At 29.2% G+C, this 16,711-nt stretch overlaps 2 protein-coding genes across 3 annotated transcripts in view; one reads left to right on the plus strand and one right to left on the minus strand.

The window, feature by feature from the left end:
- The first annotated feature begins 6,436 nt into the window (after positions 1 to 6,436).
- LOC122503424 lies at positions 6,437 to 11,018 on the plus strand. 2 transcript variants are annotated; one of them, XR_006301744.1, is made up of 4 exons: positions 6,437 to 6,693; positions 9,043 to 9,192; positions 9,277 to 9,420; positions 10,660 to 11,018. XR_006301744.1 is itself a non-coding variant. In XM_043613957.1 (3 exons), the coding sequence occupies exons 1-3, from the start codon at positions 6,574 to 6,576 to the stop codon at positions 9,358 to 9,360; spliced, it is 354 nt and encodes a 117-aa protein (XP_043469892.1). In that variant the 5' UTR covers positions 6,440 to 6,573; the 3' UTR covers positions 9,361 to 9,577. The 2 variants fall into 2 exon arrangements, 1 of the variants encoding a protein (XP_043469892.1); XM_043613957.1 differs by lacking the exon at positions 10,660 to 11,018 and having other exon boundaries at positions 6,440 to 6,693; positions 9,277 to 9,577.
- Positions 9,617 to 16,711, minus strand: part of LOC122503415 — a 55,286-nt gene continuing 48,191 nt past the window's right edge. The window contains exon 4 of the mRNA XM_043613941.1: positions 9,617 to 9,655. Within this exon, the coding sequence (XP_043469876.1) occupies positions 9,617 to 9,655 (39 nt within the window). The remainder of the gene's footprint in view (positions 9,656 to 16,711) is intronic.

Genomic DNA, 16,711 nt, shown 5'->3' on the forward strand with positions numbered 1-16,711 from the left:
TATACTATTGTGAATTTCTACGTAATTTTAAGAAAATGAAAAGGCTGTTAATTGTATTTTTCGTAGTGTAAACTTAGTAATTTGTATTGTTCATAAAATCAGAGTTCGCATAGCTCGTAAGCGACTTTTGATTTTGTGTAAACAAAATGAGAATTGCAAGCAATTTAATTAGACAGCAGTATTATTGACATTAAATTTTTAACCCCTTCGCTGTTTGGAAAAATATTCATTTTATTGCCCCAAAATGTCCATCAAAATCTTTTAAATTGTTATATTACTTAAAAATAATAAACAATTATTTATTTATTACTTTTTCTAGCATCATTGATACCTATAGTATGTGAATAATGATATAAAAGAATTTATTTTATTATTTAAATAACAAATTTCTATATTTTGCTAAAACTTTCACGACCCAACGTTGGGTCGCAAACAGTCTGGGCCAACTTTTTTCACGACCCAACGTTGGGTCGCAAACAGGCAACGGGTTAAAGAACTTTATTTAAATAATTTAAAAAGAAATTGAAATTCTAAGTAATTTATAAAAGGCCGTTTGAGAATTGTTTTTTCTAAATTATAATAATAAAATTGTAGCTTTTTTAAATAAATGTTTTGTTCAATTAACAAATTCGTGTATACTTTGTAACATATTATGAGCATTTTTAAAGACCATAAAAAATTGTTAGTTAATTTTTGACAATTTAAATAAGTAATCAAATTTCTTGAAGATTTTTAATGAAATATTTTGACAAAAATCATATTTAAAAAAAATTTTATTTACTCTCTTTTTAAGGACTGTGCAATAATTTTTATGAAATCCAAAGATTAATTAATAATATTTTTAATTATTATTTTAATAATACTTATTTTAATGAAATTTCTAAAAAAAAATTTAAAATGATGTTAAGTTCCTTTTTTTAAAGATGTTTCAATTTCCGGAAATATGTTATTAAAAAAACAATGAGAATTTCATAAATTTTGTTAATATAGTAATTAAGTAAATAGTAAGAATAATTTTTTTAAACACAAAATATTAAATAATTTTCTTATTTTACAATTTTTATTATTTTTAATTCAAAGTTGATTTATTTTATTAAATTTGTTATTGAAATTTAAATTATTCTTCAAATTTGCAATTAAATAAATTTTTAACACTAAAAAATTAATTATTTTCAATACAAAACATTTACTTGTTTATTCTTTAAAAACTTTATTTTCAAAATGATTTTAAATTTCGCGCCGAAAAAAAACCCTATAAAATTGTCCAATTGGAACTATGTTAACAGACAACATAGATACTAACTCGCATGTCAAAAAAACTTCGATCTTTTGTGCATTCTTATAGTTGGTGATTCGATCAAATCAAAATTCTAACATTTAGTTGTTCGATTAAATAAACATTCGAACTTTTATTTTTTCGATTAAATAAACATTCGAAATTTTAGTTTTTCGATTAAATAAACATTCGAACTTTTATTTTTTCGATTAAATAAACATTCGAAATTTTAGTTTTTCGATTAAATAAACATTCGAAATTTTAGTTTTTCAATTAAATAAACATTCGAAATTTTAGTTTTTCGATTAAATAAACATTTGAAGTTTTGGTTTTTCGACCAAATAAACATTCGAACTTTTAGTTTTTCGATTAAATAGAAATTCGAACTTTTAGTTTTTCGATTAAATAAACATTCGAACTTTTAGTTTTTCGACCAAATAAACATTCGAGCATTTAGTTTTTCGATTAAATAAGCATTCGAACTTTTAGTTTTTCGATTAAATGAACATTCGAAATCTTAGTTTTTCGATTAAATAAACATTCGAACTTTTATTTTTTCGATTAAATAAACATTCGAACTTTTAGTTTTTCGATTAAATAGAAATTCGAAATTTTAGTTTTTCGATTAAATAAACATTCGAATTTTTATTTTTTCGATTAAATAAATATTCGAAGTTTTGGTTTTTCGACCAAATAAACATTCGAACATTTGGTTTTTCGATATAATAAACATTCGCACTTTTAGTTTTTCGACTAAATAGAAATTCGAATTTTTAGGTTTTCGTTTAATTAAACATTCGAACATTTACTTTTTCTATTAAATAAACATTCGAACATTTAATTTTTCGATTAAATAAACATTGGATAATTTAAGTTTTCGCGGTTATGTCTATTCGACTTTTTGATATTCGATTTATTGGGTTTTCGATATTTTGGGTTTTGGGGAAAAATCATGCACCCGAATTATTTTCTAATTTTGTTTATAGAAATGTTTTAAAATTAATTTATATTATGAAGTTTTAATTAACAAATCATATAATAAATATTAAGTAACTATATACAAAGTTATTCGTGTTACATTGAATGAAATCATTTTCAAATTTTCCCGCGCAATCTGCTTGGTATGCGCATCAAGCGTGGAAGATTTTTGTTTCCTGTATTTAGATGGTCGTTTAGGTTAGTGGTTAGGTTCTCGATTTCTGTTCTGCAAACTAGGGTTCAATTCCCACTTCCCCCAAATTTTATTTTAAAAAAACATTTGTTTCGCAATAAATTGTTGTTAGAAATCTAAACTTAATTCAGGTAGTAATAAATTAAATAGATAAGAGCAAGTTGTAAAATAATTTTTTAAAATTATTTTTTCATTGAAATTAATAATGGTGTTTATTATTAGGTAATAATTAATTTTGTCAACAAAAAAATAATTATAATAAATTCATTATTATTATTATTATTATTATTATTATTATTATTGTTAATGGGTTAATAAGTAATAAATACATATTAATTTTCCAAGTGTAAAATTTTATAATTATATAATAGCATATATTATATTCTTTAACTTAATCAATTACGTTTCCTGAAAACTTACATTTCTATTTTTGGGGAAAATTGCTTATCATTTTTTAGGGAACTTAGTAGAGCTAGTTTTATGGAAAGTTACACAGAAAACTTTCTTTAAACTTAAATTTCTATTTTTCACAAAATATACATTGCAATTTTTCAGCAAATTTATATCGATAATTTCCAGGAAGCTAACACCGTTAAGTTTAAACCGGAGGACATTTAAAAGTTCAGGGAACTTAGCAGGAACTTAACCGCGTTAAGTTCGGAACTTAACGCGGATAGTTTCCTGCTAAGTTCCTACAAAGTATTGTGCTATCTGGGTACCGGGTAACAACCTTTTTGCGTAACTATTTTCTTTCTACCCAAGTATAATCGGTTTTTCTTGTTTCGCACCCTTTGACCGTGTCATCCACACCGTGACCGGTATCACCTGAAAGGGAAATTTTAGAGTCCTTATAAGGCTAGATTGGGAAATTAGATAGTAAGGCAACCTTATAGGGACCTTACAGAAGCCGTAATATTAATAAGGCAATTTACAGCAGTTTCTACACGGGTTTAATTTCAATCGGATATGGCTAAGATTTTAAGTTAGACTATAATACATAAGAGACTGTAAAGTTTCGTTTTAATCGGTCAAGTAGTCTTTGTGTTTATCCCGGATAAAATATTGCGCACAGACATACGAACATCATTTTTTTATTGGCACTTTTGGAATTCTTACTACTCGAAAAGAAAAACTAAACGTGAATTATTTCAAATTCTAAACACAAAAGTCTGATTTTATTTATATAGAAGAAGATTTCTTACATGTTGTGTATTCTTAAAATTTTTTTAAAGTGTGACAGTCGTATCGTATGCAATACAAAATAGAGAAAAGGAGTAAATAATAGGGGTAAAGGGGAATACTGATATATTAGAAGAAAAGGGTAATTTTTTAAAATAGAGGGAAATATAGGGGTATCACTGTATAAAAATATAGGAAATATAGGAAATATAGGGGTATCAGCCTGGTCATATTTTATTCCAGAAATTTGACAATCTACACTGCAAAAACTAGCGTCTTCGAAACGTCTTATTTTAAGACATTAGTCGTTTTGAAAACGTCTAGTCTGGAATAAATGACTAATTCATCTGTCTTTCATGCAAAGTGTCTAAAAATTTGAGACACTTCTTGCGTCTTACAAATGTAAACAAGTCACTTTCAGTGCTTATACACTGCAAAAATAAGTGTCTTATTTGATATCTTAAAATAAGATGTAAGATGGAAAAATGGTATCTTACATCTTAAAATAAGATGTTTTCTAAAGTATCTTACTGATTTTTAAGATGTTTTATACGTCTTAGATATTTCTTCTATCTTAAAAAAGTAAGATACTTCTGTAAGTTTTTTAAAGTATCTTAAATTAAGATGTTTCTGTCTCAATAAGATGTTTAGCGATAAGATACTTGTGAATTGTAAGATGCGAAAAAAATTTAAGTTACTAAAAACTAAGATACATAAAATGTCTTACATATAAGCCCATAGTTAACCTCAAAACTTTTTTCCCGAAAAATATGCTGAAAATATGTACGAAGATGCTTTTAGTATCTTAAATTAAGATATTTTAAATGACTAAAAAGTGACTACAATAACATCTTAGAAATGACTACCAAAACATCTTAAATAAGATACTTCTTTTTGCAGTGTAATTTAAGACATATAATGTAGACGGTAAAAGTGTCTACATTTAAGTCATTTTTGCTAATTTAAGACGTTTTCGAAGTAAGACACTTTGAATAAAAGACATTTTGTGTATTCGAGTATCTTCGGTAATATTCGTCTTGCCTCGTCTCTATGAAAGTTTCCCGCGCAATATCAATGCATACATGCATTTTTAGGTTATGTATCGATTCAAGCAGAAATTTCATCTGAATGAAGACACTTTAAACGTCTCCAAAATAGTCACTTTTAACGTCTTCCTGAAAGACATCCCAAAACGTCTTACAAATGAGGACAAAAGTGTCTCAAATATAGACACCTGTTTTTGCAGTGTATGTCTTTTAATAAGTTATTTCATTATTTCCTTGATTATTTACAAACGACTATAGTAATTTTTTAACACGATCTTTCTAAGTTTACTACAGTTGTTTGTAAATATTGTACGTAGAAATAAGAAATTCAAATTAAAAAAATTATTTTCGTACATTCTTAACCCCTTCACTGTCAGTGGGCTCTATAGAGCCATAAAAATGTCGGGCCCTGTATGTCCATGGGCTCTATAGGGCCATAAAAAAAAGACATTTAAAAGTTAACGAATCTGGCTAAAAATCCTTACTCGGGGGTTTTCGGGGTCGCTGAATCCAAATCCGTTGTCAAAAATTCAAAATTCAAAATGGCGCCCAAAAAAATTTTTAAGTTAACGGATCTGTCTGAAAATGCTTTAAAATGCCTACACAGAGAAAAACTGAACTCAAAATGAGTCGTAAAAGTGACTCATTATGAGCTGCAACAAAAATGAACCTCGCAGATGGCGCCACGTTCTATGTCATTTAACATAGACTCATTTTGAGTTGCAACAAAAATGAGTCCGAGTTTTTTCTGTGATACTCGGGGGTTTTCGAGGTCGCTGATTCCAAATCTGTGGTCAAAAATTTAAAATTTAAAATGGCAGCTTTAAAAAGGCGACAAAAAAAAATTTTTAAGTTAACGAATTCGTTAACTTTTCAATTTTTTTGGTCAATATTTTGAAGCCACCATTTTGAATTTTGACTTTTCGATCACGGATTTTGAATCAGTGACCTCAAAAACATATAATATGACAATATCATGATTTAAAAAAAAATTTTTTTTGAACACTTATGGCACAAAAACTTTATTTTCACTAGCTCCTCCGACGGCCGCAAGCGGCCGTCTACGGTGCTAGTTTTAATATGTCCATTGTCCGAGTCCATTATTTCATTAATAATAATATTCAAATTTTTTCAGTTAATAATTTGCTTATTTATATTTGAAATGTTGACGTTTTTTTTGACAATGCAAAATAAGATTTATTATGAGTACTTTCTCTTAACAAAAATAAAATTTATATATTCGCGCTCTTTTTAAATAACATACGACTGCAGCGCCACCTTCACATGTACAAACAATTTTAAAAACACCCTTCTATTAAGATTTTACATTCTCATTGCCCATTCTTTACTTCGATACTTTTCGATACATTCGACCTTTCCACTCCATGTCTTTTTTAAGAAAGGACTCGACTGTGAAGGGGTTAAAAATATTTTAAGACTTAGATAGGAAAAAGATTACAATGTATAAAAGAAATGTTATTTTGTCAGGATTAGTAGTCATGTTTCTTAGCAGTTAGAATTTTCTTTACAATTTAAAGTTAAACAATATGATAAGGTAGTCTTCCTATCTTATCATCGAGAAATTTAAAATTCTTCTTATTTATTTGACATATTTTTCGAATTTTAACTTACTAGTCTTAATTATGTTTTTGATAAATTGGATTTATAGAATTAAACCTTAAAAACTTCAAAAGTATTTCTAAACAAACCCTAAACTTGCAAAAATAATATAAAATAAATGTTGACAATATCGCTGCATTCTACGTACAATTTATTAAATTAAAATAATCATTATTTTTTACTTCTAAATTAAATAAGTCGCATTTAAAAAGTTTTTTCCTTATGTGGTAAATGAAAATAATAAACTTCAGTATGAAGGATATTGATTGGGGATAGCAAAAATGGCGCCTGACAGGGTGAACGTACTCGGATTTGTTCTGGTCGCTCTACAATTTTGTAACTTACAAGAAGCAAAAACATTTATATTCCCTGAATATCCATATAAGGAAACGTCTAAAAATGTAAGTTTTAAAAATAATTTAAATTTAGTTTTATTTTTGCTATTTTGACTTCATCTTTTAAAATTTACATGTTTACTATACCATTTCAAAACATATCCAATTGTATATTTTTTATTTACTGAAAATAAGATTATCTTTACTTTTGGGAAATTAGTCTTATCAATTATAGCAATTCATTTATTTCTTCTATTAAGTTATTGTAAGATTTTTATTTTCATCGTAAATCTTTTAAAGAAATTTTTATTTAATAAATTAATATTACCTAATTTTCAAAAAAAAATTAATTTAATTGATTGCTTATTCATTTATCTTATTTTTTTATTTTCAATTGAAGTTTTTATCACAAACAAAATTAAAATTTTTTTACTGTTATTTGTTTAGAAAAATCTTACTCGGTCTTTCTCTTCTTCTTAATATACTATAAAAATCAAAATTTGTGTGTGCTACAAATCAGCCTGCGAAACACAAGATTTTGTAGAAGACAGCACAATTTCTCCGTTTTATCTATTAACCAATTTGACGTTGTAGGTTAAACAGAACATTTTTTCCGTGTAATTACTAGAAATAACAATACAAATTTGCCCGAATTTCAAAGATATAATTTTGAACATAAAAATTGTGCTTAAAAATTAAAATAAACTACTATGTCCATTTTTTATGTGATCATCAATATTGTTTTGTATATATATATTGAATTTTCAAAAAATAATGTGAAATTTGAAACCAGCATCCCAAAAAACATGTGTCAGGCCGATAGACTATTCAGGCAATTAGCTACAAGCCTAAGCATTTAGCTAATGGCCGGCCTTTAACGACTTATTCTTTTAATGGCCTAAATTCATCTACTGGTCGGCCATTAGCAAATCGTCTAGGCTAATTGTCTATCGGCCTATGACATATACACAAAGTTTGTTTGTAATCGTTTCATTTTTCGAATTTTAAATAGGTTTTTTAAAAAATGGACTGCCTTTTTGAGTCCGCTATATTGGTTTTTGTTTCGTTGCAATAGTTTCTTTTTCGAATTTTGACTAAGTTTTTCGTTAAATTGGCCACTGTGCAAAGGAATATTTATTTTAGCAAAAAGTGATGTGTTTTTGTTAACACACAGTAAAGAGGTAAATCTTAATTTAAAATTAGTCTTAAATTCAGCGCTGCCTGCTTCATTGTGAAATTAACCAAAACCCATTGCGTAAGTTCAGCATTTGCTGTTTGAAAAACGTTGCATCTGAATTTAAGACTACCTTGCTGTGTTTACTTGACATAATTTACTTGAATCAATCCCGTATATATTTGAAGAGAGAAATTTATTTTTTTGTGCCAAGTAGTTAGGGGTCTTCACAAACTATGTCACGCTTTTTCAGACTGATTTTTACCCCCTCCCCCCTTCGTCACATTTTCTACATACAACAAAAATTTTTTTCCACACTTCGTCACACACAGCTTGACACCCCCCCCCACCCCTAGGAGTGTAACGTATAGTTTATGAACGACCCCTTATTATAGCATTGAACGGAGTTCTTGAATTATAATAATGCATTATTTGGCGGAAGTAAATATGTTATTGTTTCAACCAAATATTTTATTTATCTGAAGTATCAAAAAGTATTCAATCAAGAACATTATGTTCTTAAGCAAAATAATAAAATATTATCTGGAGAATTTTTGTTTCTTGAATTAAATCGTTTTATTCATTCGTTACGAAACTTTTTTTGCTTAAGACAATGCCGGTGTTCTTGATCCAAGAAAATATTTCTCTTCAAATGGTTATCAAACTAAAATAGGAGTTTCCAGATTATTTCAGTGGTACTCCCATTAATTTATGATTTTGGTTTCTGTTATTATTTAAGTAACATATGTTGTAATTGGTTACTTCGGTAAGCTCTTAATTTTCATTGGTTCAAAAAATTGTAAACAATGAAAATTAAGAACTTACGGAAGTAACTAATTACAACACGTCATTGAAATAATAACAGAAACCACGTTGAAAAATTAAAGTGAGCACCACTGAAGTAATCTGGAGCATAACCCAACCAAGTACTAACCGTACTCAAGGGTGCTTAAGGGGCCGTTCATAAACTACGTCACGCCTGTGAGGGAGGGGTGGAATTCATTTTTTGTGACGTTCTGTAGAAAAAATGGCGCTAAAGCATGTAAAATTTGTGACGTGGGTAGGGGGGATGGAAAAATTATGCAAAATAGTGTGACGTAGTTTATGAACGGCCCCTAACGTCGATGATCGAAAGCCGCGGAGCCTCATATTTACCATCGGTAATTTAATGCACGTAAGTAGGAAATATTTATTAAAACATTTAAAACTAATAATTTGTTTATCTTTATTTTTGTCTTCAGGAGCTGTTATTCAGAGAATTTGAGCAGGCTTGTGAGGAAAGTGGAGCTTGCAAAGGAGTTTCACAACAAAGGAGTGCAGTATCAAAAATACGTTGTATTCGAGAATGTGTATCACCTTCATGTTATAAAGAAATTTATTTGTTCGATCAAGTAAATATTAAAACCATTTTTTTTTTATTTTGTACAATTTAAAAGTAAAATTGTTACTCTTTTTAAACTAAACAATTTTTCCAGTTAGAAGAAGGAGAGATAGATGTTAGACTGAATTCCTTTAAAGGATGTTTTATGCAACGGAGTGGTCGTCCTCGTAAAAAATAACGAATTTTATAAAAACTACATTTGTTGAAACGTGCACAAGAAAATTGTCCAATTTTTGAAGTAAGACTCAAATTTTTGATCAAGATCAATTTATATAGATGTAGCTATATATAATCTATAATTACAATTTAATGTAAATGAATCAGTCTTAGTATTTTTCATACTTTGAATAAAGAATTTTAAAATCAATAATGTTAATAATAATAGAATAAAAATATTTTAGAACAAAATTGATTACAATACTTTGAATCTTATTCTATTTGGTGTTATTTAATTTCTCTCCATAATGATGTACCTAAAAAAAATTTTAATTATAAAATTGAATAATAAATATACCCACAAAGCACAGACATTTTCTGCAAGTTTGCTGCAAGTTTTCCATGCAAATTTCGCAAGTTTGCATTGCAAGTTTGCAGCAAACTTGCATAAATATAAAAATGTCACCCACTTGGCAAGGTTGCACTGCAAGTTTGCAGCAAACTTGCGCCAAATAGCAAAAACTTAAATGTATGCGCAGTAGTTTACTATGACATCTAGAGCTGCGCACTATATTTTAGTCACCTTCCCTGCAGGGAAGGCATCGTTCATCAAAATATATGCAATTTGAAAAAAAAATTTTTTTTAAATTTTTTAGGTACAGTGAGTTCTCGCGAGTCGTTCAATTCTCGAAAATTTTCAAGATCATAAAACTCACGAGTCGTTCAACGCATAAGCCACGCCTCCAAGGCGATTTCAGGGATGTGTGAAACATATTTATCGCCCCGAAAGACACAATATTCAATGACTTTGGTCCGTTTAAATTACACAGCACTGAGCACCGGCGCGCGCATGCTAGAAATTGAACGACTCGTGAATCGGACACTGATCAGCTGTTGAACGACTGGCGAGTTTGAACGACTCGTGAGTTGAACGACTCGCGAGAACTCACTGTATTTTAGAAAGTTTGCTGCAAATTTTCCTCAAGTTTTCATTGCAAACTTGCCAAGAGGGTGACATTTTTATTTGTATGCAAGTTTGCTGCAAACTTGGATGCAAACTTGCGAACTTTGCATGGAAAACTTGCAGCAAACTTGCAGAAAAATACTGTGCTTTGTGGGTATAAAATACTTCATGTAGAAACAATATAAATTAATATAATTTAATTTAAAAGTCTTGGGTTTAACACTGCAATACTGATGAAGAAAGTCACTATTTACATTTCAAGTGCAATGCTGATATAATATTAAATGAAATGAGTTTGTATCAGTTCCTTGTATGTATCATATGAACTAAAAGATTTTTTAAAATGTTTATTCTTAGGTAATATGGACTCGCTCTATCGATTAGTGACAGAGGCGTAACTTCCACACGGAAAAAATTAGTCGCTGAAGTTTTCAGCTACTAATTGAAGACTCTCGGATATGAAAAAAACTTTACGGACTTTTTAAAATACTCTTCGCTTTTAGCAGAAATTCTCTGAAAAAAGTTGAGGACTTTTTATAAACCTAGTAGCGGAAAAATAGTCGTAGAATTATTGTAACACTTTGATAGAAATTTTTGTCGACGAGTCGCGGAAAATGATGCGCAGAAAAAATGCGCAAACTCTCAGGCAGTAAACGTCACGTGAAATAATTTTGACTGACTTTGTTTACGTATTTTTTATTTTTATTTATTTTATTTTTATTTATTTTTTTTTTAATTTTGTTTATTTGTTTTTTATTTATTTATTTATTTTTATTTTTTTCTTAGCGATTTCAAATCAATTATTAAATAACAAAATTATAAAAAATAAAACAGTTTGTACAGGTATCACTATTTTTCAATGAGAAAGTGACTATTTCTATTTTCATTGCGGTATCGCGCACCTTTACGATGGAGGAGTTTGAAAATCCGGTAAGAAATTAAAAATAATATGTGACAATTAAATACCAACTTTAAATGAATATTTTGTTTCTTAAAAAAATATAATCACTCTCGAGCTTATTTCATTATAATTTAATTGTAAATAATACTTTTAATACGCACATTATAAATTTATAGAAATTGTAGAATTATATTTTAATATTTATTTACATATTTTATATTCAAAATTTTTAGGATTGTTTATTATGAATTATTATAATTTATTATTGGTTATTATAATAATATATAATATATCAAATCATATTATTCAAAATAATTGAAAACATAATAACATACAATAATATAAAATATAATTATTAATCGTTAAAGAAGTTTTTACAGTAATTAACAGAAAAAAATTTGTTTGGTTTAATTATTATTTTCATTAAATATTATAATTCTTCTATACATGTGATAAATTAAAAATAATAAAATGGAAATAAGTGTAAAATAGTCCTTAACGCATACTGAAATACTCTTTAAAATTCTAGAATATGTTGAGCAGAAATATTTGAGATTTATAATTTTCAAAATATTGCACACGGAAAAAAAAAGTTCACGAATCTCTCGTGAACTAGTGTATCACTTTTGGATGGGACACAAAATTTCAAAATTTTCATTCACTTTTGATTAGAAATGGCGAACGTCAACGAAAAACTGAAACAAAGTTAATGAATTTTTGATGAACTGTTAAGGAAGAGTAGTTCGTCAAAAGTAGAGGTACAAGGGCAGTCATCGATTCGCTCCCGTGAGGGGAAGTGGCATTCTCCCACCATGCGGCCAGGGGCCTGAGCTCGGGGTTCGGAGCGAACGTAGCACAGCGGGGCGCCTGGTCTCTTAATCCCTCATTAAGTCATCCTTCCTTAATGACAGTGTTTAAAAAATATAAATTTCTCAAATATAAACATTTTAAAGTTTTTTTTATTAAATTCAGATCCCTTATTTTATTACGAATCCATACATATGTTGTTTGCCTTAAAAATGTTAATATTTAAAAAAACTTTTAATTTATTATGAACTGACACTCAAATAAATTCATAGTAAATTTGACTTTCAAGTAAATATATATTTTCTCTGGCTGTATAATCTACTTTTTACTTCAGTTGAATTCTGAAAAAACTTAAGAATTACAATCAGTCAGTTAATAATAAATTTTAAACTTTTTAAATACTAAAATTTTTAAGGCAAACTACATATGTATGGATTCGTAATAAAACAAGGAATCTGAATTGAATAAAAAAAATTGAAAAATGTTTATATTTGAGAAATTTATATTTTTTAAACACTGTCATTAAGGAAGGATGGCTTAATGAGGGATTAAGGGACCGGGCGCCCCGCTGTGCTACGTTCGCTCCGAACCCCGAACTCAGGTCCCTGGCCGCATGGTGGGAGAATGCCACTTCCCCTCACGGGAGCGAATCGATGACTGCCCCCGTGCAAAGTAGAAAAAGGGGCAGTCATCGATTCGCTCCCGTGAGGGGAAGTGGCATTCTCCCACCATGCGGCCAGGGACCTGAGTTCGGGGTTCGGAGCGAATCGATGACTGCCCCCGTGCAAAGTAGAAAAAGGGGCAGTCATCGATTCGCTCCCGTGAGGGGAAGTGGCATTCTCCCACCATGCGGCCAGGGACCTGAGTTCGGGGTTCGGAGCGAACGTAGCACAGCGGGGCGCCTGGTCCCTTAATCCCTCATTAAGTCATCCTTCCTTAATGACAGTCTTTAAAAAATATAAATTTCTTAAATATAAACATTTTAAAGTTTTTTATTAAATTCAGATCCCTTATTTTATTACGAATCCATACATATGTTGTTTGCCTTAAAAATGTTAATATTTAAAAAAAATTTTAATTTATTATGAACTGACACTCAAATAAATTCATAGTAAATTTGACTTTTAAGCAAATATACATTTTCTCTGGCTGTATAATCTACTTTTTACTTCAGTTGAATTCTGAAAAAACTTAAGAATTACAATCAGTCAGTTAATAATAAATTTTAAACTTTTTAAATACTAACATTTTTAAGGCAAACAACATATGTATGGATTCGTAATAAAATAAGGGATCTGAATTTAATAAAAAAAACTTTAAAATGTTTATATTTAAGAAATTTATATTTTTTAAAGACTTTCATTAAGGAAGGATGGCTTAATGAGGGATTAAGGGACCGGGCGCCCCGCTGTGCTACGTTCGCTCCGAACCCCGAAGTTAGGTACAAGGCCGCATGGTGGGGAAAGGCCCCTTCCCCTCACGGGAGCGAATTGATAATCGCCCTTGCACGGTCCTGAGTTTTACAGCAGACAAAGCTAATCGTTTCGTTTGTCGAAGGACAGTGTATCTAGATTTAGCCGTGGCGGTTAGTTGTTAGAAATATTATGTTATAGGGTATAGGTACTAGTTTCGAATCCCGTGAAGCGAATTACGAATTTTAATGGCGATAAAATTGTGTATTCTGTGTAGTTGGGTGCGTAATAGGCGTCAAGTTATCAAATAAAGTGAAATACTATAAAAAAGTAGTGTCTGGAAATTATTTTTTCTTGTTTTTAGCATTTTTTAAAAGTTCACGAATTTTTCGTTAACTTTGACGAAAAGTTCGGAAACCGTACTATGTTTTTAGTGAAGGAGTTGATGAAATTTTGACGAACTGTGTTTGTTGATTTTCAAGAATTTTGTGTCCCATCCAAAAGTGATATACTAGTTCACGAGAGATTCGTGAACTTTTTTTTCCGTGCACTTTTTCTCGCAAGCGGTAAAGAAATGTTTTATTTAACCCTTAAACCGCACACTGCCGAATCCATCCTTAAACCGCACACTGGGTGTGCGACACCCGGGGACTTTTAAGTATGTTCTCCAAGCTGGAATAGGATATTATCTTTTGGAAAAATTATCTTATATAGCTCAGTACATCTATTTTGAAGGAAAATAAGTTTCATAATGATTTATTTAATTTTAATAATTAAAAAAGAGTTTTTTAAAACTACTGAAATTACCCTAAACCAAAAACTGGGTGTCAAACAAGCAGAAATTTTTCGCCGACAAATTCATAAAGTTATCAAATACACAAAGACACTTGGGAGACTAATGTCCCTCACGGAACATAAACTTAAGTACAAAATGTATCGTCCAATAACGACACATGTTCAATTTTTACGAATTTAACCGAAATATTAGAGTAAAAAGCTAGAATATGGGTGTCGCACACCCAGGGTGCGGTTTAAGGGTTAATATATAAGGACGATGAAAAAGTAGATTTGTAGCGTGCGAAACTGCGAAAGCATAGGGTAATATGCGTGTAGGGTGCAGTCCCATGCTGAGCAGAAAACAGAATGCAAAGCAGAATTTCGTGAGTGCAAGAGAGATAGTCAGATATCACTATCCTTTCCACTCTCACGAAATTCTGCTTTGCATTGTGTTTTCTGCTCAACATGGGACCGTACCCTTTGTGTTAGTTATTTAGTTTGACGTAGGAAATTAGTGTTTAAATAGTGTTCGATTACATGTGATAAGTGTCGTGATTATGTATAAATGTACGAGCGTAATTAAATATAAGGCATAATAAGAATAAAATAAATAAGAACTGAAAGAATTTTTTTTTTCATTGGTCGGCCGAATTTTTCATTTTCCGCGACTATCGATGAAAGTTTAGAATACTAATATAGAACAAGATTTCCGCGACTGTCGCCAAATCGTTCGCGCGCCGGCTGTGTTTTCATTTTCTGCGACTGACGCTGAAAGTTTCGAATCCTTTTTCTAAATTCTCTTCGAATGTAGTTTATTTTTCCTGCAACCTGTTAATATGATTTTTAAAACTCAGTGATTTTAAAAATTTAAATACTTTCCACTAAATCCGAGAGTCTTTTACAAAGTCGCGGAAAATTTCAGCAACTAATTTTTTCCGTGCATAACAGCAAAACCCTGCATTGCAGGGGGACTCCGGAAAAACTTGACACAATAAAAAATTATTTTTAAAGTAACAAGAGAAAAAATTGGAGAAAAAAGTCAGTAAACTGTAAATTACTTCTTTTGAATTTTCTGCTAAAAATTGTGACATGATTTTCATTTTAAATAATATACTTTACTCTTTCATAGAGTAAAAAATGAAATTTAAATGAGAAAAATTTAATATTAAATGGTCAACACCTTTCTTCATTTTTAACTAAGTGTCAGTGGGGATTATTATTATATAACTGATATGTTTAATTGTACGCTTAAAATAAATTTAGGTTATGTTATCGAAAAGAGAATATGAAAGTGGTGCTGAAAAACGAAAAAAACAAAAAAATTGGAAGAACATAAAAAAGAAAATTGATAAAAATTGACAGTTTTTTTTAGAAAAATGTACATCGCCAGAAAGAGAAACTGTTGAAACTGACAATCCTTTAGACTTGATAACTCGAGAAGAAATGAAATTAATTTCTCAAAATCCACTGAGATTTTGAGATATTTAGAAAAATAAAAAATTTCAATCAAATTCAAATTCAAAATTCAAATCAAATTTTCTATAGAATTACGCTATTTTTTAAAAAAAAGCTTTTTACTATTATAAAGTTCGAGAATTTATATTTCAAAACTGCTAGTAACAAAATCCAATTGAAGGGCTGGCTGCTATAAGGGGACGAACGCGAGACTTGGTTTATTTAAATAGGAGAAATTATATTTATTTAAAAATTGCCTTGAATTGGCAATGAAATGGAATGCCTCAAATATATACTCATATAATTTTATACGCGCATGCATCGATCTTCCCAGCTGTTTAAGCTTAAATTAACCAATAAATATTCATCAGTAATAGACAACATGAATCAATTAAAATTGGTTTAAACTCACACAGCACCGAAACTTTTCTAAAAATTTATTTAAGATAATACAGGGTGTCTACTAACCGTGAAAAACCGGGAATAAGACAGGAATTTTATGTCAAACCGGTAATTTTTTCACCAAATTAAAAAAGTTTTATTATTTTAGTTTGTTTTTAAAAAATCGCTTTTTATTTCAATTTTTATAAATATTTATACTGTTCTCTAAATCAGTCACTAATTCACATATAGTACGTAAATGAATTTTAAAAGAATAATTGAATTAATAGAAATTTTGTGAAATTTAACTGAAAATAATTAAATTAAATTTGATAAAGAATGTAATTAAAAAATTTTTAACAAATCGAATTTTCAAAGTATTTTAATTTAATAATTAATAAATAATTGAATTTTATAAAGAGTCACATTCTAATGTATTCATGTTTCTTAGTGCGAAGACTAAAAATTAAAATTTTTATTAGTTAATTTAAAAAAAGATACATACTGAACATTTAATTTTTAATAAAATTTTCTTCTACAGTAATATGAATCTAAATAAACAACAAAATTTTTAGTAAAAAAGTCAATTTTTCAACTTTAATTGTAATTAAATCTATACACGGAGAAAACTGGAGTATTGGACTAAACATCTGGAGGGACAAATCGTTGATATTTG

The sequence above is a fragment of the Leptopilina heterotoma genome, unplaced genomic scaffold, assembly GCF_015476425.1.
Source record: "Leptopilina heterotoma isolate Lh14 unplaced genomic scaffold, ASM1547642v1 Lhet_260, whole genome shotgun sequence".
Taxonomy (NCBI): Eukaryota; Metazoa; Arthropoda; class Insecta; order Hymenoptera; family Figitidae; genus Leptopilina; species Leptopilina heterotoma.